The sequence below is a fragment of the Vanessa cardui genome, chromosome 14 (genome assembly GCF_905220365.1).
Source record: "Vanessa cardui chromosome 14, ilVanCard2.1, whole genome shotgun sequence".
NCBI classification, from domain to species: Eukaryota; Metazoa; Arthropoda; class Insecta; order Lepidoptera; family Nymphalidae; genus Vanessa; species Vanessa cardui.
The window spans coordinates 3,185,982-3,212,832 of NC_061136.1; the positions used below are offsets into that span (position 1 = coordinate 3,185,982).

At 34.7% G+C, this 26,851-nt stretch overlaps 2 protein-coding genes across 2 annotated transcripts; one reads left to right on the forward strand and one right to left on the reverse strand.

Annotated features, from left to right (window-relative positions):
• The first annotated feature begins 3,853 nt into the window (after positions 1-3,853).
• Positions 3,854-18,604, forward strand: LOC124535387 (collagen alpha-1(I) chain-like). Its single transcript, XM_047111596.1, has 26 exons — positions 3,854-3,861; positions 5,102-5,265; positions 7,922-8,080; positions 8,356-8,394; positions 8,567-8,608; positions 8,716-8,847; positions 9,426-9,610; positions 10,004-10,121; positions 10,253-10,377; positions 10,465-10,671; positions 11,141-11,239; positions 11,369-11,665; positions 11,801-12,268; positions 12,463-12,624; positions 13,064-13,261; positions 13,350-13,494; positions 13,656-13,916; positions 14,001-14,134; positions 14,248-14,517; positions 14,699-14,914; positions 15,002-15,290; positions 15,487-15,672; positions 15,880-16,101; positions 16,738-16,907; positions 17,617-17,838; positions 18,200-18,604. The coding sequence occupies exons 1-26, from the start codon at positions 3,854-3,856 to the stop codon at positions 18,344-18,346; spliced, it is 4,665 nt and encodes a 1,554-aa protein (XP_046967552.1). The 3' UTR covers positions 18,347-18,604.
• LOC124535304 lies at positions 18,598-26,634 on the reverse strand. The gene is made up of 5 exons (XM_047111481.1): positions 26,444-26,634; positions 23,697-23,859; positions 21,286-21,491; positions 19,838-20,092; positions 18,598-19,272 (listed from the first exon to the last, which is right to left on the reverse strand). Exons 1-5 carry the CDS (start codon positions 26,472-26,474, stop codon positions 19,091-19,093), a joined length of 837 nt encoding a protein of 278 aa, XP_046967437.1. The 5' UTR covers positions 26,475-26,634; the 3' UTR covers positions 18,598-19,090.
• Positions 26,635-26,851: the final 217 nt, after the last annotated feature.

Here is a 26,851-nt window from a genome sequence, read left to right on the forward strand (position 1 = left end):
ATTATCATATAAATGAGAGGACTTAGGAGATATTAGAAATAGTAGTTTCACAAACAAGAAGTGTAAGTCAAAGAAGAAAAATTACCGGTGAAATTTTGGTCTTCAGTTGCAAAGTTCGGGCACATCGCGTTTATGACTAATGAAACAGTTATTGTACGTTGAGTATGTAGACACTAAACTATTACAGCATGATATTTTTGACACGATTTCGCGAATCATATCATATCAAGTGATCAAAGAATGATGTCATGTACATATCAATCATGTGCAGCAGTAAGTAGCTGAATTGGTTCAAGACAATTGCTGTGCCCTTCGAAGGACAGTTCTGTCGTTTATTTGGGTTAATGTCAGCCATATTGAGAGTAATAGATGTATTGTTGATGTCACTTCTAGGAATATTATTGTTTTTCAAAGTACGATTATTTCGAGTAGTTTTATGAAGTATTTTTAAGTGATATTATGAATCTGAACTAGACTTGGAAATATTGTTTTGGAAGAGTTTGTTTATTGAAATGTTTTTTATTTTAATTTGTTAATCGTAATGAATGTTTTCTTAAAGTTAAATAATGCGTGGTTTATATTAGAAGTTTAATAATTGATTGCGGATGAGAACAAAGATTTTTATCCAAGCCATCAAAAATTTTTCTGATTTTAAATTTGATCATTTGAACAAAAATACAGAACTTTGAAAAAGTCAATTAAATATTACTTAAGGTTTCTTTCAGATGTTGAACAAAGCACTTTAGATGAATAAAAAGTGAACGCTTTCCGATACAATTCCATACATTGTACAACTTTTTTAATAAACAGCGTCAACATTTATTTGAACGAAGTCAAGAAGAAATTTACATGATGAATGTGTGAAAATTATTACTAAGATACTCATACCACACATTCATAAAATAAAGCGAGCAGAAATATCAACATTCAAAGATTTAATGTAACAAAATAGATATAAAAAAACAATCAGCAGATAAATTTTTCCTTCAATTAAGTAACAAATAATATACTTTTGACCTTGAATTTACATTACACTATTGGTCTGGATTATAAAGAGTTTTGAAAGAATTAAAGATTAAAGACACAGAGGTCCATTTACTATGAAGGGATTTCTTTTTGATATAGAAATCGATGCAGTACTTTCTAAGATAAAAAAAGTATTTTAAACTTCTTATAGCAATAGAAGGATTTCACCTTTAGAAATAATTGTTAGCATTAAGTTTGGGGGAGTCGGCCGAATGTTTCCCTTTAATTAAATTGGTTAAGTGAGACAATTGTAAGGAATTGTGGCGTTAATAAAAATACTCCAATTGGTCACTAAAATGTTAAGTAACAGTTCTTCCTTAATAATATTGAATATATTTTGAATTTGAAATTATTATTTAATACTTGGTTTCAATCGATAAAATGTACTTTGTTCACAATTATATTTTCTATTGATGTAGAAAACCCTGTTGGCAGGTTCCAGGACTTTTACTAACAATTTACTGACTGAACATTTTATTGGTACATTTTAGAATGCATTTTTTCTGCTAGAAGATAGTCAGTAGATAGTCAAGACCAAATATTTTACATAATTAAAAAAAGTTTTGTCATTGTTAGGTCATTATTTAAAAGAAATTTTCTAAAAGATTTTAACCCACTAATATTGTTTGTTGAACAAATTTTGGCACAAAATTTAAAGGGGAAAAAAGGGTTTTATATCTTTTAACATGACGCGGTTTTCTTTATCCTAATTTGCATGCTATCTGAATACAGATGCTTTATTTGCTTGAATTTATTTTTTGTGTCCTTTGAACTTGAAACTTGAAATTTTGAACGCAGTAAAAATATTCAACATTAGATTGTGATATCAAATGTCTCTAGAGGCTTTTCCTGTAAAAATATTTCGAGTCATGTAAATAAATGTAATGTATAATCTCTATCGACCAATAATTATATCATTTAAAGTACAATTGTCTGTGTATCGTATAATTTCGATACATAGTTAGTATCTATATAAAGTATAAAGAATATATAGTATAAAGAAATATTTTCAGCTATGGCAGTTTTATTTTATACAATGACGAGATAGTATATATATACTATATTATTTTTACTTATGATACATATTTTAAATTATTAGGTATAGATTTTTTTTACATTTCTTCCTAAAGTTTTATAATAAATTGGCAGTTAATAATTTTATTATTAATATTGTTATAATTAATTAAAATTCCTATTACCATTTCCGATTGTAATTGATATGTGGCAAAGACTCTTTTCATTACACAAATGATACAATAATTCTTTGTTATAAAATAAATTACACTTTGCGTTGAATTGTGCAGGATTGTACAGTCAGAATAAAAAAACCTTTGTCAGTTTTCAAATTAATTCCTTTATCAAGTCTTAAAATCTTAGTACCATTTAAGTCTAAATATCAAGTCATTGCGACGCAATGTCATTCTCGATCGGTAAAGCAGATTATCGCTCTGAGCACACGAAAATAGATCTTAAGGTGACGAACCTTTTCTTACCCTGTCTGTACATATATGTCTATTATATGTACTTTAGAAAATGGTGATAATCATAAATCATACAGTCAAATGCAATATTTAACCAAGTCTTGCAACCAACAATAAATACAAATCTGTCACAAAGGACATTTCTCTCAATATTCTGGTCAAATGTTATGCGAATATATATAGAGTAAGATGAATCAGAGAACTTTATTTATGGTGTATAAACATTTTGTTTCGTTGTATAGTCGTTCGTCGGTTATTTAATTAGTAAGACTTTAAAAAACTATTACTAATAATTAATAGTAGCTATAAGCTTGTAATTTTATATTGGTGGTGGATAATTACTTGTAAAAGGTACGCTTCGTATCTGCAAAATATACAAATTACATATTAAAATCTAAAACTCTTCGTACCTATATATGAATTAACATTAACTCAGCGAAATAACGCAAAATACGAAAGTGAAAAAGACTGAAATTTATGTGAAACTGAGTGAATATATTTTGGTATCTCGTGAAAATGATTTCTCACCTTAGAGGGGAGTATATTTTCTTCCCAAGTGAAGTCAGTTAAAATGAGCTTTTGCCGCCCAGCATTTGCTGCCTTCTTAAACTTGTTCATAAATATTATACTGCCAACTCCACCTTAATATTTTATACATTTTATTTAAAATGGATTAACAAATTCGCCTATGAATTAAATTGCATTTGGCATTGCTTTTGTAAGAAATATCACATACATCGTAAATTCTCCACCACGTCTTGGAACTATGACATAGCATACACTTGCTCACTCACCCTTCAAACCGGAACATAACTATAATATGCGTTGATATGTTTAGCAGTTGAATCTGTGACAAGTGGGTGGTACTAATACCAGGGCGCACAAAAACCTCACATCAGCATGTGTCCATAAAGTCATCATTATTTTATGCATTATATAATTGAGATTGTTTCGTTTGCTCTATATAAATATTAGTCTGTATTTGTATCTAATAGGCAGGCGCGTGCGATTGTTGACCCCTGCATTAAAAAGTGTCGTTTGTCTAAGAATTGGTGTGCCACTGATCGCGATTGCTATGCCTCTATGATATGATATATATTAGTTTGCGGCCTACATATCGATATCAGAGGTAGCCAACAGTTTTAATGCCCAAAATTAATTTTCAGATAAAATTTACCTACCTTAAAATTTAGTTACGAAATTAAAAGGTTTTGTTATTGTAAAACCAATTATCATTCATCGTTACTTCACGTCGTATTATTAAACATTAATGGTTTTACTTTTTTTGCTAGCTTTATATATGTATGTACTTTCTGTTTTTATTTTTATTTTTGATCCGAGTTGTCATGTTCGTGTATGTTTTTCTTATATTTAAATATATATAAGTGTAATTATAATTGTTTGTTTCTCAAATAAATAAATAAATCAAAGTTGCCACAAATGTCTATATTCTGGAATTTTTTCATAAAAAAATGTGATGCTGATAAGATGAGAAGGTTTTAAGGCTACACCACCTTGAGCTTACTTCGATGTGGGTTAGTGAATACTCCAAGCAGATTTTCATCCATCAAGTGGAGGTTTGAGTATGAGATAAATTGACATTGTCATCATATTCACATCATCGACTATATACCGTTTATTCGATCGCCCAGATTTTGGTAATAATCTATAATTGAGTTATTTTTTAATATATTATTTGAATAAACGACTTAAAGCTTCAAATAAATAACTTTCATTCATAGTTTCAAGGATGTAAAATGCTTGCATTTATGTATTACATTTGCACTACTTTTGCTATAAATTATATATATATTAAATAATTAATAGCAAAAGTATATAATTATATTATATACTTTTGCTATTAATTATTGACTCTGGAAATGTATGCCGACTTGAGAAGTAAATAAAGTATTTTAAAATATTATTCTATATTTACGTTGACAATCATAATGGACACTAGTCAATATTTATAAATACATTTATTTTTATCTTACTTTATAAAACAATAATTAATATTACTGCAGTGGCGGATTTACCAATAGGTTAAGTAGTCTGAAACCTAGGGCGGCAGCTTTAGAGGGGGGAATTTAGTCCATTTTTTTATCTTACAGAAATAAAAAAGTAACTTATAATAATTAAATGTTATAAATCGGACATTAGGTCCGTTATCCGTATACTCTTCACTACATAGCGTCACACAAATCATAAAGTTGCAATTTCAGAATAAATATAATTAATATGGTTGTGAACTAAACTAACAGTAACAGTAACTAGTCAGGGGCGGCAAAAACTTTAATAGCCTACTGTATTATTGTGATATTGCAAATCTTGTTGAGGTTTCGGGGTCATACCACGGGTCAAAACAATTTCAGTTATTGGACATTTCTGTTAAGTAATTCTGAATATCTGGATTCAATCATGTCGATTTTTTGTTCCTTCGCGGTTAAAAAGATACAATACGATTATATTGTTCAAATGATTTATAACATTTTCTATGAATACAATATAATGACATAAAATAATAGGTTTCATTAAATGTGTTTAACAAGAAATGTTGTATAGCCCTGTGGTCCTAGAATTCGGTGCGTACGCAGGCTGCGTGTGCGCATATTTATTGCTATCTCGGCGACGGGACGCGCAATCGTTGCGGCGCGGGCGGGCCGCGCTACCCCTATCTACGTCACGAAGGTAGAGCCAATTTTTATTATGAGCTATTTTTGTGTTATTACTATTTATATTATCTTTTTAGATTTCGAGTGTAAGTTATATTAAGTTAAATATAATCAGTCTTAAATTAAATTAAATCAGTAGTGAATATACACAACATACATATATTGCGAGTCTATGACTCATATATCCTTATTCACAGTTTATACTTTAAATTCTACGTTAATTAAATTTAACTGGAAAAACAATAGGCGACAAATCGTTTTAATATCGCTGTTGATTTGTTCGTAAAAAATGTGCGGAATTTTTGCGTCAAAATATGTCATTAATCATTGAATCATATCATACCAAAACCATTTAGATTTCAGAATTTTTGTTTTTCATTTAAAAAGAAGCTGATTTGATTAAACGTCAAAGTCTTCGGAGAGTTAAATATACTTTGCTGTTCTAAAATCGTTTGTGAAGCCGTTGGTCTTGAACTCTCCTTAGTCAGATTGCCATGCACCTGTTTGAGGAGACAATTGTGCGCGTTAATAGCTCCTTCCCAGTTAGGTAGTGTATATTGAGAATGGCCTGTCAATTAATCCATGTCAGGTTTGTGTCTGATTTGTGACAAAATCAATTTATATTTATACTAACTACTATTACTAAAAACGGGGTACTAATTTAATAATTGTATAAACTAACATGACTTTGTATTTTTTAAATGTTGAAAAAGAGTAACTAATGAGTTTCTTGCCGGATCTTCTCGGTAGAATCTACTCTCCGAACCGGTGGTAGCTTCACTTAATTGTTAATTGACGATTCAAAAGTGCTTGTCACCAAGCCCACTTGAATAAATTTTATTTTGATTTTTCTTGATTTTGATGAAATTTTCCAAACGATTAACTTACTTATCTTTGATCTATGTGTGAAACTTTCAGACGTTAGTTTTGTAGTAGAGGGAGTAGTTCAAGTTAATTTTAAAATTCAGAATATACTTTGTGAAGTAGCCTGTTAGTAGATTATATTGTTTCATGGCTGTCAAGTGTTAGGCAAAAAAAGTAGCCATGTCTTTCCTTAGAGTTCAAAATTGCTTCATACCTAATTTCATCAAATTCGGTTAGCCGTTTAGTAGTGAAAGAGCAGACAGACAGAGTTACTTTCACATTTATAATATTAATGTAGATGAATTAGTCCCGTTCATTTTTTTTATGTTCCAAACTTTCTCCACAAAGGAAGAGGAGGCTTTAGCCCAGCAGTTGGAAATTGGCAACAGGCTGTTGTTTTTGTCGTTCTTTTTAAAGTTATATATTAAGCCTCAATGGTTTTCGTTATCATAATTGCTTATAAATAAATAAATAACAAGGCAATGTACATTGTAGTCTAGCTATTACTTTAAACACTTAATATAATTATCGACCCCTTGAAAACGTATCACTAACCACTCATAATAGGAATCAATTCAACACCGATACATTCCGACCATTAAATCAATTTAAATCTTAACTGCCCAAATCTCAATATAAAGTAGGTGAGAATTCCTCACAGACAATTGATCATAAACAAAATGGCCTATCTGTTGCTAAAATATAATTACTAAGGCGCCAATTGATTCTGTCATGTTTATTCAGACATATGTTTGAGTTGAATTTAAAAAGGGTTAGTGGGACGCGTTTATAGAATGAAATACGTTTAGTACATTAGTGTTATATTTAATTGGGCGATAAAATTTCTCTCCTAGATGTTCTAATTCTGTTAGTTAAAATTCTTGTCATTAAATAACTCAATACAATGAACGAACGGAACGGTTGGATCGCAAGTATAACCGGCCTTTGTGGTTTAAATCTCTGGTCAGGGTATTAAGATCTGTTCTACGGACAGAATTTTATGTCAAAGCTATGAAGTTTGTCAAATTTATAAAAGACTTATTGTAGTCCGTTGCTCGTTTCCGTTGTAGTAGTTTGCTATGTGCTTTCCAGTAGTTCAAGCTTTCAGAGAGACAGACAAATACACAGATATACTGACAGAAATATTTTTGCATATATTAATGTAGATATACATAATCCGCTTCAATAGATTTATTTTTAATTATGGTTAAAGTAAAGTAAAGTAACAGCATGTATATTTCCCACTGCTGAGATAAGGCCTCCTCTTCCATTAAAGAGAGGGTTTGGAACATATTCCACCACGCTGTTCCAATGCGGGTCGGTGGAATGCACATGTGGCAGAATTTCGATGAAATTAGACACATGCAGGCTTCCTCACGATGTTTTCCTTCACCGCCGAGCAAGAGATGAATTATAATACAAATTATGCACATACATATAGTGGTGCTTGCCTGGGTTTGAACCCGCAATCATCGGTTATGATTTTTTTTTATGGTATAGGTTGGCGGACGGGCATATGGGCCACCTGATGGTAAGTGGTCACCATCATCCATAGACAATGACGCTGTAAGAAATATTAACTATTCCTTACATAGTCAATGTGCCACCAACCTTGGGAACTAAGATGTTATGTCCCTTGTGCCTGTAGTTAGACTGGCTCACTCACCCTTCAAACCGGAACACAACAATACTGAGTACTGTTAAGTGGCGGTAGAATAACTAGTGAGTGGGTGGTACCTACCCAGACGGGCTTGCACAAAGCCCTACCACCAAGTATATATTTTAATTATTATAATAATGATAATTACAATCAACATTTTAATTAAAATATAGCATTGTATTATAACTCTTTTATATGTTATTAAATTATAATCTTAGGCAGCATGTGGCAGGCGAAACTCGCTTGTCTGGCACTGCTGGTGCTGCCAGCTGTTGCCAAGGACCTAGCAGACAACAAAGAAGAGGAACTGCCTCAAGCTCAAGAATCCGATCTCATAAACTACGATGATTATAATCCATTTGGAGAAGATGAAAATGGTACGAAATAAGGGGTTAATTTATTTTAAATAATATTATAATCTTCAAGTAATATATGTCTAATATAGTTAGATAAAATATAGCTTGTTTGTTCAATATACATATGTATATTATTCAACTGCAGTTTAGTAGAAAAAGTTACCACAATAACAACCCATATGCGAAACTTTTAGCAAGGTGTAGTCAATGACAATTTTTAATTATTTTTTTAGATCTTTTTCTGATTTTTTTTTTAATTATGAAGATAATCAAATAAACTTTATTTTTATTTGCAGCTATTATTGCCGAACGGGACTTCAGAGGATCAACAACTGGTATGCATTTATTGTTGTCTACATGTCTACCGCTTTTCTTTTGTTTTTAACTTATTTGCCATTGTTAGCTAAAGACCAATCAGATTAAAGTAAAATTTGTTAATTTCTTATTGTCGGCTAATTTTTTTGCTATTTTATTTTAAGGAGAAATTAAGAAATAACTTTGTTTCAGCGACTCCTGCTTATCGACGACCATTGCCACAAGTAAATAGAGGTACGAAATCACGCAACATTTTTTTTGTTTATATTTTAAAGTAAAATTTTTATTTACTATTTTTATTTAACAATGGGCATATATTTTAACAAAAATGTCTTTTGTAGCTCCAATAAGCCGGTGCTTGGATATGGGACGGTCATTCACGGACGGTGAAACTTGGAAGAGAGACAATTGCACTCTATGCCAGTGTTATAGCAGCCGTGTTAATTGTTCCGTTCTACCATCTTGTCTTTCAAGTAAGATTCTTTATAATCTAATACTGAAATATAATTCTTATCGCTGAGTATTGGAGTAGTAATACTAAATTTTGCACAATCATCGTGTTTTGGGGGCAGGGAGATCGGTTTTTTCGGGACTCTCCCTCACCGTAGGAAGCTTAGCTATCAGTTTACGTCGAATTTTAGTGAGAGATTTTATTTCTCCGGGCGTGACGGCCACTTCGGGTGCAGCCGAATGGGCCGTCACGCCCGGAGTATTATTTTATACAGAGAAAATTATTACTAAAAATTGACAGTTAACTACTTTATGGAGAAAAGACGTTACAAAACGACTAACTTCTACAACCGTTACAAATACAGCGTTATAAATAGATAAACTTTATTTGAAATTCAGTTGGTGTTTATTTAAATAGTGATTTTTTTAACATTGTTGATTTGATATTTGAAAGAAGAATACACAGAACTGTTTAACTAATCATGCCTTTATTTAAGGCATGATTACTTTTAAAGCTAAAATTGTAGCCGACCAAAGGTTATTTCGCTGCTTGTATTATATAATATTAAATTTGCAGAACTATAAGTCATATTAATTCCAGCACCAACTACAAGTCGACCTCTTCCACCACCACCACCAGCCGTAGCTGCTCAACCAACAGTTCCAGTTAGAGGATATTCAGGGGAACCGGGTGTTGATGGCCCGCCCGGCCCGCCAGGTGTACCCGGAGTAAACGGCGTACCTGGTAGCCCTGGGATACCAGGACCTGTTGGACCCATGCCCGATGTAAGTTTTAATACAACCTTTTTAGGAAAAAATATACTTTGTTCTGTAAAAGACAACATTGAAACAATACTTATGTAAGTCGTCAGACTCAACAAGTTAATTTTAATTATCGATATATTTAATAATGAATAAGTGCTAACTGTCATATTATTAGATCCAAACGTAGGAATAAATTAGTCTTTAATACTTTAAGTCGACACCATATTCAAAATTTTTGTTTTAAATCAACATGGATTCGAATCATAAATTTAGACTACACCGATAGAGAAAAAATTAAAGCTGAAGAATTTTAGTAACCCATATGTAAATAGTAACTGTGTAAGTAGTAGAAGTTTGTTGTTTTTTTTTTAATGAATTTTTGAAAAATATAAAGGATTGCATGAAATGTTTTAGGTGAATGCATACCTAGCGCAGTTAGCAGCTGCTGCTGGCGGGGATAAGGGCCCCGCGTTCGACCCGTACCATTACATGCAGGCTTCTGTAGGTTCTCCGGGAATTAGAGGAATACCAGGTAGGGTAGTAGTAATTACATTTATTTATTTTTCTATACCACCGGAACTCACTGTCCGTTTATTTATGACCACGATTTATTTTTATTAATTGTTAGTTTAGATATAAATTAATTGTTATTATATTTTTAAGGTCCACAAGGTCCACCTGGACCTCAAGGTTTTCAAGGTCCAAGAGGAGAACCCGGTGAACCTGGGCTAGCGGGACAACCGGGTCCTCCTGGAGAAAGAGGACCACAAGGGTTACCAGGAAAAGATGTAAGTGCTGTAGTTTTTCATACCACAACTACTTTTTAATATAAAAAGTATAAAAATATATAGGAAAACGCATAATTATTTTCTAAGGGCTCTCCTGGAGAAGATGGAGAACCTGGTCCAGTAGGAGTGGCCGGACAGCCGGGTCCACGTGGTATTCCGGGAGTACCAGGACTTCAAGGATTAAAGGGACATCGTGGTTTCGATGGAAAAGACGGCGCGAAGGGTGAACAAGGGCTACCCGGAGAAAAGGGTCCAACTGGTTTACCTGGACAAATGGGTCCAGCGGGACCTATCGTAAGTTTTTATATTACTGATATAATAATATTAGTAATAAAATCTAAATTAATTAAAAGTAAGGCCATAGGACGTCATGCGTCATAAGTGTTAGTGTACTGGGTTAAAACAAGTTGAAGGATAGATGGAATCTAAGAGAATACGTAAGTGTAGTAAAAGTAGCCAAACTTAGACAGAAAAACTGAAAACGGTATGGACCCACTGTGGAAAGAAGGAATTGGAATGGTAACAGGTTAGAAACGAAAAGAGATGGATGGACATATATTAGAAAACGGGAAATTAATTAGACTAGACCTACAGAGAAATCAAACAAACATTTATAAATATATGAGTATTTTTTAAATATTGAAATTTGTTATATACCATTCTATTAATATTACGTGTTTTTTTTTTGTGTTCTATTATTCTTAAGATAGTTTTGTGACTCATTATTTTATCTTCGCTAAAAATCTTTACTTTTATAATACAGGGTCCCGTAGGACCAAGGGGTGAAAGAGGACGAGAAGGGCCACCTGGTACTCCGGGCATGCGTGGAGTTGATGGAGCACCTGGACCACCAGGTCTTATGGTATTGACATTCTTATTAACTATGGGATTTATTTATAATATTATATTATCACTTTAAAAAGAATAAAATAGTAAAATATTTTGATTTTCGAATAAAACCGTTATACAATTGTTATATTTTACTTATAAGGGTAACGTTGGAAAAACTGGTTCTCCTGGTTTTCCTGGATCACCTGGATTGAAAGGCGAACAAGGACTTAGTGGACCCAAAGGCAGTCAGGGTATGCAAGGCCCACGTGGTGAACCCGGACGCCCTGGACAACCCGGGGAAGTAGGTCCAACTGGATTAGCGGGGCGAGACGGAATACCCGGTGAGAAAGGAATTCAAGGGCAAGCTGGTGCTGCAGGACCTCAAGGTTTTCCAGGACCAAGAGGTACCCCTGGAGTTGCTGGCGATCCCGGAATACCAGGGGCTAAAGGCATGCCGGTAATAATATCTTTTATTATACATATACTATACGATATTTTGTATTAATTTAAAGATTTATTTAATTTAAAGAACTATAAATTAATTTATAATATTTTTTTATAATGTCATTATTTTTGTACACAATATTAACAGGGACAACCAGGGGAGAGGGGAACGAAAGGTGACTCAGGTATAAGAGGAGAAACTGGATCTCCAGGACCAAGGGGTTTACCAGGAAGTATTGGACCAGAAGGAAAAAGAGGAAAACGTGGTTTACGTGGACCAGCCGGAAATGTAGGTCCACAAGGTGAAAGAGGCTTACAAGGGCTCAGAGGATTACCTGGTATCGACGGTCCTTCGGGTATGAAAGGTCAGGCAGGCGATAGAGGGAGCGTTGGTCTTCCAGGACCTAAAGGTAGTACTGGCGATGCCGGAAGACCTGGTCCTCAGGGACTCCCAGGAGCAAGAGGCGTAATGGGTAGACCAGGAATAACTGGAAAGTCGGGACCTCCTGGTGAAAGAGGTATACCTGGTGCTGATGGAAGGCCTGGCGAACAGGGATTACAGGGCTTACAAGGACCACCTGGCTTGATAGGTAGCCCGGGAGAAAGAGGATTGCAGGTAAGAATATATTGCGTTGAACACTATTAAAATATAATACATGTAATAATAGTTTTAAATATATACGTTAGGCCAGTCACGCCATATTGGAAAACAAGGCAAACTGTTATAGACATAACTTAAGTAACGTTAGGTTATATATATATTTTACATCTTGTTAAAGTATATTATTACTTCATGAATAATTATTTCAGGGCGAGCCAGGTAAAGATGGTGAAATTGGTCAGCCTGGGCCCGTAGGACCTAAAGGAGATGCAGGGCGAGATGGTAGCCCTGGCGTTCAAGGCCCACAAGGTCCTGTAGGTGCTACAGGTGAACGAGGTCCTACAGGCCCACCTGGACCCACTGGTTTTCCTGTAAGTATATCCGCTCAAACTCAAACTCAAACTCAAATCCCTTTATTCAATATAGAAGCATTACACTTACTTATTGATTGTCAAATAAACACTACCACCGGTTCGGAAAAAGGAACACCCTGACCTAAGAAGAACCGGCAAAAGAAACTCAGCGGGTCTTTTTTTTTGTTATTTTTTTTTTGTCAAATTAATAAGATACATAGTAGTATATGATTAGAAATAGCCAGGAGGCGATCGTTTCATTCCCAAGGTGTGCTATCAAACATAAACTCGCTAATTGTATAGTAACCTTTTGCACACAAGCGTTTCTTAACAATTTTTTTAAATTTGGCAACAGACGCATTTTGAACGCTTTCTGGGATAAAATCTAAATTCTTTACTCATCAAGTAATAACGTGCTTCATGCAATTATAATCTCAACTAATTCAATTTGTTGTAGGGTATGCCAGGATCCGCCGGATTACCAGGATCTGCTGGAAAAGATGGTGAGCCAGGTGTCTCCGGTCCTGCTGGACCTCCCGGCCCTATTGGACCACGTGGCGAAAGAGGTTTTTCGGGCGAGAGAGGTATGCCTGGTCCACCTGGTACATCTGGTGAAAAGGGAGAAACTGGAGCTCAAGGTCTTGATGGACTACCGGTTAGTGTTGTAAAGATACGCCTATTACATTTTATTAATATTAAGTATAATTGAGGAAATATACAAATTATTAATTATATTACTAAAGGGCCCTGAAGGACCAAGAGGGAGTAAAGGTCATCCCGGGCCAATTGGTGCAATGGGAATGCCTGGACCACGTGGTTTAACTGGTTTCGCTGGTGAGAAGGGAGATAGAGGATCAGCTGGTCCACAAGGCCCCGAGGGACCGCAAGGTAAATTTGTTAATTTTGTATCCCGTATTATAAATATTGCATTTTACCAAATAATATTTAATAATGATAATAAAAGTAGCTATTTCTCTACGCTCATTTACTTATAATTCCATATATTTATACTTTAACAAGAAAGTTAAATATATTTTACTAATTTACAGGTCGCCAGGGTGAACAAGGACCACAGGGCCCTGTCGGACCAACCGGACCACCAGGGGAACCAGCTGAGAGAGGTGAGCCCGGAACTCCAGGATTACCAGGAGAACCCGGTGCACCCGGTTCAACGGGAGATCGTGGTCAGCCTGGAGTACAAGGAAACCCAGGGTTATCTGGACCGCCAGGTCTTACTGGCATGCCTGGATTAAAGGGTGATCGAGGCTATGCAGGTGCTAAAGGTCAGCAAGGAGCTCCCGGAAATCCAGGTAAATTTGATTTTTATTGATTAATTTATTTAATTACACAAGATACAATAAAAACAATCAAATACTTATTTCCTCATTGTAAAGGTTTATCTGGAGAACCTGGTCAGAGAGGGTTACCTGGCCAAGTAGGAGCCAAAGGGGCACGAGGTGACCAGGGTGCTAAGGGAGATATAGGACATACTGGATTGCAAGGAAGACCAGGAGAGTTAGGTCCACCAGTGAGTGTCAATCTAGATTGTAATTCGATACAGACTATTACAAAAATGTATAATAATAATAACCTAATTCACAATACACAATCCTTATATTATGTATACTTTGAATTTTGTAGGGTCCACAAGGTAGCCCAGGAGCAACGGGTTCACCCGGTATTCCAGGTGCTAAAGGTGCAACTGGTGATACTGGAAGATCAGGTCCTCCTGGACTTCAAGGGCTAACTGGACCACAGGGACCTGAGGGAGCTAAGGGTGAAAGAGGTAGTGAAGGAGAGATTGGGCCGCATGGACCGCCTGGTACTCCGGGATCACCTGGAGAACGGGGTCCAAGTGGTTTACAGGGAATGATTGGGGCTCCTGGACCTCAGGGACTAAGGGGCATACAGGTAATAAATTATTTCCAATAATTGTTATAACGATGATTATTTCTTTAAACAGCACTTTTTATTTACTGAGACAAGCACTAACCGAACTATTTTACCTTTATCTACCCAATTAATATTATAAAATTAATTTTTGTAATATCTAATATAAATAAAAATATTTATGTCTTAATTTTATTAATAGGGTGAAAGTGGTATGCCCGGGAAACCTGGTGCTGATGGGGCACCTGGACCTATTGGAGCACCTGGACTTCAAGGACCTGCAGGACCTATGGGAGAGCCGGGACCAGAAGGCCGCCCAGGAAAACTTGGTCAGCCTGGTATACCGGGACGACCAGGAGACAAGGGACCGATCGGACAACCAGGACAATCAGGCCCACCTGGTCCACCAGGATTACAGGTTCATTGAACATGGTGTTAATAAAAATTAACATAAATACGTAATAAAAAAACAATGTATTTATATGGTGTAATTTGTTTTACTAAGGGTTCACCTGGATCATCTGGTCCCCCTGGCCCCACTGGAGAAAGAGGACCTAGAGGTGAATCTGGACCACCAGGTGTCGATGGACCCCAGGGTCCTGCTGGAAAACAAGGGCTTCCTGGTATGGATGGTCTAAAGGGTGAACGTGGTGAAGCTGGAGCGGATGGCGCAAAGGGTCATGCAGGTATACCTGGCCTACCAGGTATGGTAGGAGCCCCTGGGCGAGCTGGTGACAGAGGTCTTCCAGGATCAATTGGACCACCTGGAAAAGATGGAGACCCGGGACCAAGAGGTATTAACATTATAATTAAATATACTTTTATATTCTTAAACTAATAACATATACTTAAATATATGATAACGACGTGATAATATCTATTGAATTATAACCCAAGTCTCAACTTTGCATTGCCCCCATACTAAACCTTGTAGTTTAAAATCCCAACAGTAACTTCTTGCAACTAATGTAAAACTTAACCAAATAATAGGTCCACCTGGTCGTGACGGTAGTCCTGGGCCTCTTGGTCCAAGTGGTCCACCTGGTGGTCGAGGATCTCCAGGAGAACCTGGACGTCATGGCACCCCAGGACCTGCTGGTCCACCTGGCCCGCCCGGTCCTCCCGGAGAAGGTTTAGCTTATGATGCTGCTGCTATCGCTGCTATGTTACAACAAGGTACATATAACTCAATAAGCATAACAATTTATCTAGCCAATAGCAACATTTTGTTAGATTTGCAAGCAGTATTTAAATGGAGTCCTAAAATAGACCCTTCAAATATTATTTGATAGGTTCAACAAAAGAGATATTTGTTTTGTGACTAAGAAACACCAAAGAGAGAGATTTTAGTTTATAAATACTAATAAACACATAATTTTAAAGGATCGATCAAAGGACCGGACCCATTAGGCGACGATCCCAACAGTATGCCACCCCGTTTCTTCAAAGATGACATGAGCCCAGAAGAGAGAAAGAAAATTGTAATGAAAGCATACGAAAGACTTAAAGTATCCCTCGATAAATTTTTAAAGCCCGACGGTTCGAAAGAAGCTCCGGCGAAAACATGCGGTGATATTAAGTACCACCATCCTGAATTCACGAGTGGTATGTTCAAGAATCATGATATATTCTATTACTTTGTAACTAAACCAAATTTGAAATTTATGAAATCAATATAATGTTTTAATAATGAATCTTTATCCAACTAACACATTCAGAATAGGCTATTTGACAATGCGAATAATAAAGTGTCAATTATTGTAATCAGTATTGAGTTTTTAAATGGTTATTTATTAACGATAATTGAAAATAATTCTTAATTTATTCAAAAATCCATAAATAAAAATCCGCTCACGTGACACTAAACGCTCCTGATTGATCGGGTTTATCATGACGTCACATGTTTGTTAACATCGTTTGTCTTCTGTATGTTGATAATATGTAACACAGCTTACAATACAGGCAAGTGACGTCACCGAAGCCATTACAGCACCATATTGTCCAAGTTGCGTTTTCGCGAGACATTTAAGTATGGAAATTTTGATCTGATATTTTTAGGCAAATATGTACTAGGAATAAAAAAAACAGCTTTTACTGGATTAAGGAACCTCTACTAAGTAATATGAAATAGATTTTAAAAACCAGTCAAATAACCTATACTAATAACTTCTTCTTTAATGATTTCCGACTGTTACTGATATCCTATTATGAATTCTACAATAATAAACTCTACTATTTCAGGTCAGTACTGGATTGATCCCAACGGTGGGGACTACAACGACGCTATATTGGTGCATTGTGATATGGAAACTGGTGCCAGCTGCGTGTTCCCCAAACCGATTATGTCAGATGATCTCACGCATACTGGCAGGAATGAAGCATGGCTTAGCGAAATCGATAACGGATTTACGGTAACATTATAAACACATCTAAAACTGAACTAAAACAATACCAGTTATTCTTGTAATATTATTTTATAAAAAGCGAAGTCGGCTAAAATCTTGATCAAGTAAAGATTCAATTAGGTGTCAACTCAACTCAGGTAGTAGTTTGTGACAGCTAATTCATTTACTTACTAATTTTCATGTTATATTGTATTTAAATGTATTCAAATATAATTGGATATAGATAAAATGAACTAATGTTGTGTTTCTCAAAAAGTTCTTTTAGAAATTATTGTGCTATTTCCCACAAAATAAATTTTACAATTGTGATAAGTTTTTAAACAACAACAATAACCTGTTAATTTCTTACTGCTGGGCTAACTGCATCCTCTCCTTTTGAGGAGAAGGTTTGGAACATATTCCACCACGCTGTTCCAACGCGTGTTCGTGGAATACATATACGACAGAATGTCTAGCAAATTAAATACATGCAGGTTTCCACACGATGAAAAAAAAGGAAAACCTTCACCGCCGAGCACGAGATGAATTATAAAAACAAATTAAGCACATGAATGTTCAGTGGTGCTTGTCTGGGTTTGAACCCGCAATCATCGGTTGAAATGCACACGTTCTAACCACTGGGCCATATCGGGCATCAAGTTTTTAAAGGATTGAGATAAATGTCCTTGGAAAGCTGGTTGCTAAACCAAATATTATAATAAGCATTACCTTACAGATTTCTTACAAAGCCGATAACAGTCAGCTAACATACCTCCAGCTTCTGTCCATGAGAGCAGTTCAGAACGTGACGCTACACTGTCGGAACACCGTCGGATATTACGACCCAGCGACCAGAAATTATAAGCACGGATTGAAATTACTTGCGTTCAACGACGCCGAGATTCTACCAAAAGCTAACAACAGGCTTAGATATAAGGCTTTATTGGATGAATGTCAGGTAAGCAAAACATTATTAATAAATTTCTATCAGTATATGCCATCTGTATGAAAATCAAAATATACATTCACTTCTGAATCGTCATTTAATAACTATATTAAGTGAAGCTACCACCAGTTCCGAAAGTAGATTCTACCGAGAAGAACCGGCAAGAAATTCAGTAGTTACTCATTTTCAACATTTAAAAGTACAGTAACAAGGCAAAATACAGTCCATTTTACTTAATTTTTGTTTTAATTGATAATTATAGAAGTTCCTAATGTGATGTCGTAAATAAACAAATTCTGTAGTATATTTAGTATCAGCATAGTACAATTATCTATGCGTGATATATGAAATCTATAAATTGAATCTTTTGCAGCATAAGAAGCAAGAATGGGCGAAGACGATATTGCAATACGAAACGGACAAGCCCGGGCGTCTGCCGCTATTGGACGTCGCTGTACGAGACGTCGGCAGACACGAACAAATGTTCAGGATCGAGATGGGCCTTGCCTGTTTTAGTTAAAAGAACATATCCATCGAAAATGGTAACAATATAGAATTTATAGGAATTTAGTAAAATTGTTTTGTCACTATTCTTTTTTTAAATATTTTTTTTTTACACTTTATAACTAGCCAGATTAGCATTTTTAGTAAAAATAGTATTTCCTATTAAAATATAGTTAAGATTTTATCATTTAGATGTGTTTAGAATTTATTGTATAGGTTTAATAAATGACTCAAATGTTAGCTAAGAATATTAAATAAAACAAAGTGTTTAATGTTTTAATTTCTATAATTATTAATTAACAATAATATTATCATAAAATTGTACTTAGTTAGTACTTAACATTGTATAATTCGTTCTAAGTCGTCACAACATTTTAGAATAATTTACAAAGATCCTCCTAGGCTGTGCTTTGTACATAATTGTAAATATTCCTTTTTTTATCTTAGTGTAATAAGAGTCGTACCTCGCCAAATATATTAAACTATTATTATGTAACTACTATAGCCGTAAATATATACATTATATAATAGTATTTTTATATTAAGGTAATTTTTACTTTTGTAATGTTTAATCAATAATAAACAAATTTTATTCATACTTAGTTGTCATTATTTTTATGTTAAACATTCAATTAATTCAAGTATTTAATAGTGACCAATGTTAGTTAATTTATTTACAGAGCCTTCTAATATATTAAAGAAAGGATAATGCCAATTTATATGGAATGTTTTTAAATATCAGTCATTTATTAGGCAATAGTTATTCGTCACACGAATTCTTCCTCACACAAGAAACGAAAGGCGGTTTGTCACAGGAACACTTGGTACATTTCTCTTCGACTGTCACTTCATCGCCGACGCTGAGAGTCATGTTCCCGAAGGAACACTGTGCGTTGACACTTTTGAGGTTAAGACCGCGAATGATTTTCGATGTGTCGGTTGCTGGAAAAAAACAAAAATATGTTAATAGTTGTGCGTGTATAAGCAAATACACAAACTATTTACAATCTTACGGTTCGACTGGATGGCAACCAGAGGTAAACCCAGGCGCAAAACTAATGTTTTCTTTGTGCTTTCCTATACAGAGGATATTAAAATGATTGTTTACGATGATAATTTCCGTATTAAAACTTATGGAATTATAAATGAGGCGAAAAAATTCAGCTCGTGGAAATTGTTCAGGTAACTTTATGGTATTCACCATATTTGGTTTAAAAGTTTTAAAGTTACCTATTTGATTATTTATTCCTACCAAATTTTTTCACCATTAAGAATCGATGAAAGAAAAGATGACAGCAAATTCATATTGACTTTCGATGTTCGTTCCGATCATAAAACGTGGAAACCAACTAACAGTGATACTCTGTTTTGGTGCACGTATCTGACATAAATATTATGAGCATAGTAACCAATGTCGCATATCAACGCTCTGACACTTTCACTTTCTTGAAATTAATACGTTGAGTTTCAAATTTCTCCAAACACAATAAAATAAGACATAACTCACGACATTGGAAGGCAATTGGACAACTCTTCATGTTCCCAATGAAGACAGGCGCGCAGTTTTCGAAAATTTTGTCTTGGTAATGTATTTCCAAACCGCAGTTGATGTCCCTGCAACTGGATGGATCATCGTAGGAGCCATTCCACTGGGCCGTGCAGATACAAGACTTGCGGGTGTTGGCGGGCTCGAACGGCTGGCCTTCTTTATAAGTTTGTCCATCAACTTCGCAAGTTTTCAAAGCAGCGATTGCGTCCTTACCTGCGAAATTTATGGTTAAAACATTTAGATTGGAAATTATTATAATAGGCCCATATTACTAAAGAGCCAAAAAATGCGTATACTCCTGAGAGTTGTTATGCTATTTCTTTGTAACCGATAACTTTGTACTTACTTAAGTACCAATAAAAGATTCAACGTAAGTACATTGAATGGATTATGGATCTTTTTTTTCACGTTTCTTAAAACAAGACCGATTTATCCTTTATGCAGTATAAATATTTTGCTTTAACAACCTAGTTATGTACGTAATGTAGTCGTTCTAGGCAGACTATGACATTGGGATATAAATCAAATATTTCTCTTTTTTGATGAGGAGTAAGGCTCTTCGTAATATTCTAAAAACATCGTAATTATCAAAATTGTTAAACGATATGTGCATTGCTTAATGTCCCAACTTGATTAATCCTGAGCGGAAAGACCATATGCATGCAATTTGTATGGTAAGTGTTTAAATATTACTCATCAATATTTCATGAGCCATACGTTGAATATGTTTAGGAACAAACAATAGATCATTCTCGTTCCGGTTCAGCGCTGTAGCTTACTATTGTATTCTAAAATAACGTTGCAAATTGATCACCTATTAAATCATGAGCTAATAATAAAGCTAACTAAGTCACTATGACTACCGTATCACACACAGGCAGTATTCGACTTACGTCGTTTCGATTTACGTCGTTTCAAGTGACGTTGAACAATGTTTTGACACAATTCCTGCAATTGCATACATCAATTATTTCGATTTCCTGTATAGATAGATAGATAGATTATATAGATAGATTCCTGGAGAGATAGAAATTCACTTGTCGCAAGGTCAATGTAATCAATCTAATATGTCTCGTCTTACGTCGTTTCGATTTGTGTCGTGTATTTCGAAAACCTTACATGCCGTAAATACGACTAGGCTATATTGAGCCTAAGCAAACCATATCGTAGAATAGATAACAAATATGACAATGGTAAATTATTACAGTAGATACATATGGCTGTGAAACCTGGGCCCTGACGAAACAACATATTTAGTAGAAAAAAAAAATATTTTAATTTTGTAATTTTAATGTAATTTTAATGTAATTTCTGTGTAAACTTTTATAAATTGTAAGTTTCGGAAATAAATTGCTTTATAATTAGATTCATGGTCAGAATTTAAAAGGAAAGTAATATAAACTTACCACAAACAGTGCCCGTGCTGCAACAAGAGTCCAGTTCGTAAGTATTGATGCATTCTTGCTGCATATCAGAGTCGAAGGTTTCGACGCAGTCCACAGCAGCGCAGTCGAACTGCGGCCCAGCGGTGACGCTGCAGCTGCACGCTTGGGAACACGGATTGTTGATCAGGTTTTGAGGGATCATTGACCTGTCAGCGTACGGTGTTCCTCTGAAAGTATTTTGTTTGTAAATTATATATGTAAGAATGATTGATTGAATTTATAAATAGTGCACCTTTGTACCTACTCACGAGATGAATTATAATTCATCTTGTGCTCGGCGGTGAAGGAAAACATCGTGAGGAAACCTGCATGTGACAAATTTCATAGAAATTCTGCCACATGTGTATTCCACCAACCCGCATTGGAACAGCGTGGTGGAATATGTTCCAAACCTTCTCCTCAAAGGGAGAGGAGACCTTTAGCCCAGCAGTGGGAATTTACAGGCTGTTGTTGTTGTTGTTATTGTTGTTGTACCTACTCATACTATGACCGAGCTATAAATGATCTTTGTATTTAAAAGTATAATACTCCATTACCAGGTCCGACATACGAACTTCGATTAACGCCCCGTGAAATGCACGAGAGATTAGAGAATGGATTAGAGACGGAACAATACGGATATAAAACGTTATATACGGTTGTGATACGGCCTTTTGGTCCTGGTCATGCTTATTTCCGTATCTGATGTCCTGCAAGGTCGTAGTTTGAGACGGTACAAATATATATAGGGTAATATATTTTACCCTTCTATAATATAATATATTGACGACCTCCGTGGTCGAGTAGTGTGTTCATGGGTCAACCACTGCACTGCACCTCGAGGTGCAGGGTTCGATTCCCAGCCAAGTCGCTGTCGAATAAGTTCATTACTTTTCAATATTATCTTGGGTCTGGGTGTTTGTGGTTTGATTTTCCATAACGCAAGAGCTATAGCTACTTAAATCGGGATCAGAGTAATGTACCTACATCATGTTATCCAATGTTTTTTTTATTATTTATTATATATATAAATAAACTCTAATTACATAGATATATATTGTATAAGAAGTTTAATATTTTATTAAATGTATTTAATAATTGTGATGGCGTTAGATTAACGTGCTTGTTTGACACCGTGCTACTTGCTTACTTCTCAACTTGCTAATTTGTAGTTAACAAATTGGCAAGTTGAGAACCCTTAATTCTAGAACGCTATTGAGAATATTGAAACTGTATAATACGGTTTCACACTCATATAGAATCAGCGAAGCTATTCAAGTGACATCGAACAATCAGATATTATTTACTAGTTGTCGCCCGGGGCTTAGCTCGCGTTTTAGGGGCTTGACTGCCATGTATTAGGTATAAAAGTAGCCTATGTCCTTCCCTGGACTTCAGGCTTGCTTCATACCAAATTTAATCAAATGACATTAGTTTTCACGTGAAGGAGCGACAGACAGACAAATAGACACAGTTACTTTTTTTTTTATCGTATAGGTTGGCGGACGAGCATATGGGCCACCTGATGGTAAGTGGTCACCATCGCCCATAGACAATGACGCTGTAAGAAATATTAACTATTCCTTACATCGTCAATGTGTCACCAACCTTGGAAACTAAGATGTTATTTCCCTTGTGCCTGTTACACTGGTTCACTCGCCCTTCAGATCGGAACACAACAATACTGAGTACTATTATTTGGCGGTAGAATAACTGATGAGTGGGTGGTACCTACCCAGACGGGTTTGCACAAAGCCCTACCACCAAGGACTACCTACTCTCACATTTATATTTATAGATTATTATTATTTTAACTAATTATTGTAATTGATAATTTAAAAAAGTTCTGCCGGTAAGCGTTTACGCGAAGGTTGTGGTATTTCCAAGTGGCCGGTCATGAGGTCATACTTTGTTTGACAGGTGATAAATAAATGCAAAAACGGGGCCAGTTCTTCGATTTGTAAGGCCATCTCGAATCAAGGCTTGTTTATTGTATTAAGATGAAAAAACACAATTAAAAAAGACACAATAATGAACTACAAAAAATGTTGTCTTAAATGAATTGTTTACTTATGTAATATAATCAATATAATTTTACGAATCTAATAAACGAATTCATAACCTCTAAAACTGGTTTGTTGTTTCGTAAAAAATAACATTGACGGCGTACTTATAAATAATATTTTGCGGGCATTAAATAGAAACGTAATTCTCTCTTTCTATCCTCATTTAATTAATATTTGTAAGAAAAAGACAGCATTTTATTGCTATTCTTATTAAATTTACCGCTTTGATTATAAACAAGCTTTGTAAGCAAAGCCTCTATTCACCATTCATGCCAATTATCACTTAAATTCACAATACAAGAGCTAAATAATAAATAAAAGACGTACCTATAATAACACATGTCAGGATTCGGGTGGAGATCGGGGCAAGAAAACGCCTCCGGACATATTGTTGTGTTATCTGCTTTAGGTAGGGCGGTACAGCCTAGCTCCATGTAGTAACCAGCCAGGTCGCATTCGCCAGCTAAGTCACACATCGCGGTGCCAAAGACTGAAAAGATAAATAATAGATAATATTAAGTAAATATCTCCGAATTGATGCACTTAGAGAAACCGCTTTTTATGATTAGTAGGACTACTAGCCAGTGGATTCCTGATGTTAAGGGGTCACCGGCCATAACTGTTGTAAGTAAATAAGAAACATGCCTGGAAATATCCAATTGCCGGCTTAAAACCTCCTTTTTAAGAAGAAAGTTTACAAGAAGAAAGGCTACAAATCTCTAACATTGGTAACTGATTAACTTGTGAAATAGTGTTTTCCTTCACCTCGAGTACGATATTGATTTTAAATACAAATTGAGTATGTGGTAAATTAGTACTGTAACACCAGGTTGAAAACAATGATCGGGTTAAAATCACACGTTTCAATCACATAAAGATTGGCACCTAAAATAAATACTAACATTTCTTTTTTTTTCGATTCTTTGATTTAGTTTGATTTCTTAAAACGCCCACCGGATTATGAAGTAATATGTGATGTCACGTGGGCATTAAGTAATTCATGTTAATTGGTTGGTTGGGTGTTTGTTTTTAATTAAATTAATTTCCGTAGATGTTTAAAATACAATGCGTTGTAAAATATATATAACCTACAAGGAGTAAACAAATATATAGGTATTTATTTCAATGGATTTACGTCATTTTTGAAGTAAATATCGTGATCGGGTTTCATGAAACCTGATCATGTTATATGTAAGTTGAGATATATAGTTTCAGGGCCTGAATAAGTATACCAAAGACCCATTTTTTTTCTCGCTGGAAAAAAACGCATTTAAGTGTTTATCCCACATGAAGTTGGGACGATGTGGGTCTCGCTAACACCGATCATAGCGAAGTACCCACTGAGAAACCAGCGGTTCTTACTCCACATCTTCGGGAATATAGTGGGCCCAACAAAGTGAACTTCCAAACTAGAGCTTCCAGAAAACCCCCTTTGCATATCGCTCTCAGCGAGGGTAATGTAGAGTCGAGATGGCCCAGTGGTTAGAACGCGTGCATCTTAACCGATGATTGCGGGTTCAAACCCAGGCAAGCACCGCTGATTCATGTGCTTAATTTGTCTTTATAATTCATCTCGTAGTCGGCGGTGAAGGAAAACATCGTGAGGAAACCTGCATGTGACAAATTAAATTCTGCCACATGTGTATTCCACCAACCCTCATTGGAACAGCGTGGTTCATGATGTTCCAAACCTTCTCCAAGGGAGAGGAGGCCTTTAGCCCAGCAGTTCGAATTTACAGGCTGTTGTTGTTGTTGTTGTTGAGGGTAATTGCAGGGAGAGATAGTGCGCATGTTAGGAATCTAGGTAATACGCATCTTGAGGCTCTTTTATTCTTTTACAAATATATGTTTTGTCTAAGGACCAGCTTGGCTAAGGCCTTTACTAGACACTGCTTAATTGATAATCCGATCACATCTGTTCGTAATGATATAATCTTGTTAGATAGACATTATCGCCCGCATTATCACTATTAGTCTTAAGCTATTAAAATGTAAAGTAAGATGAGCTTACTACTACTTATACATGTATTATTATGGGAACGACTTCGATTGCGTTTAAATGTGGTTTAATCGGGCATATATTCTTTATTATTAAAACCATTTACAATATTATTTACTTCATGAAACTAAAGAAAAAAAATTGTGAGACGATTGGACTCAAAGAAATTTGAATAGACTTTTGGAACAAAATCTAATCTCAATATTTAATTTAAAGTGAAATTAACTCCTATGTCATTTATTTATAAAGGTCACTATTATGTTTATGTATGTGTATATAAGACTGTTAATTTCGTTGAGAATTAGAATACATAGAATTGAAATTTAAAAAAAAATGTATTTTAAAACAATAAATAACACCAAACAATTAATAATTATTTTGTTGCAATAACTTTATACTGACATCTTTATTTACCATATATTTAATTTAAACTTCCAAAATAACATTCCCATTATCATGCCATGGTAACTGGTATTTCATTTAACAATTAAATTATAAAAGATGAAATCATTATCAAAAACACAAATTAACTTGGAAATATGTTTTACCGTAAAGTAATCAATTTGTGTAGGTAGAGTTCGAGTATTGATAAATATTGTCACTGCACAGCTAACACACAATTGTGTGAAAGACATATCAAAAACATAACATACTGTAGTACGTAAGATATATTGTTGAACTGTATTGTAAGGTACAATACATCGGTTTATCTTTTGTGGATATATATTTACCTCAGTTTATTTCGGGAAAATACTTTGATGTATTTAATTACCTATATTGGAAACATTTTTGTTCACGATTGATTGACACAAATTGATTACGAACGTAATTTCAATTATTGAAAAAATAATTTTCAATGTATGTCAATGTAAATACGATTTAATAAGCGAAAAGGTAATCAACACTATTTTCCTCAATCGAAGTATTTAATTTATGTTTATTAAATTTTAAAATATTTAATGTTGTTCGATTTATTTGGTATATTGAAACTTTTTGATTGAAATTAAATATAAAATAAGGTTAAGGTTTTAGTTAAAAAATTCAAATAAAAAAATAGAACATGAGATATACTTACTTAACATAAATAAAGATATTGAAGTTTTCATTGTTGAAATGTTGACACTCTTTGATTGAAACGTTTTCAATACTTTATAATCAGAATCCGATATCTCAGCGTTACGAGATTCTTAGAGACACGTGTGATCAAACCAGAATATCGTTTCACAATGAGCGGTATCGATGACTTCGATTGACGCATTCAAAACACTTGATTGTATTTATGCCTACGCAACCTAAGTTGCTCACAGTATTTGAGACACGGAAAAAAGTATTTGCTAATTAAAAACAAACAGGAGCATTATATTAAAATATCTTTCTATTGATTTTATAGTAATTAATCTGAATATCAAATGTAATCGAAATAATTAAATCAGCTTAATAATGTTTAAGATTTATGTATTGAATATATAAAATATATAACTGT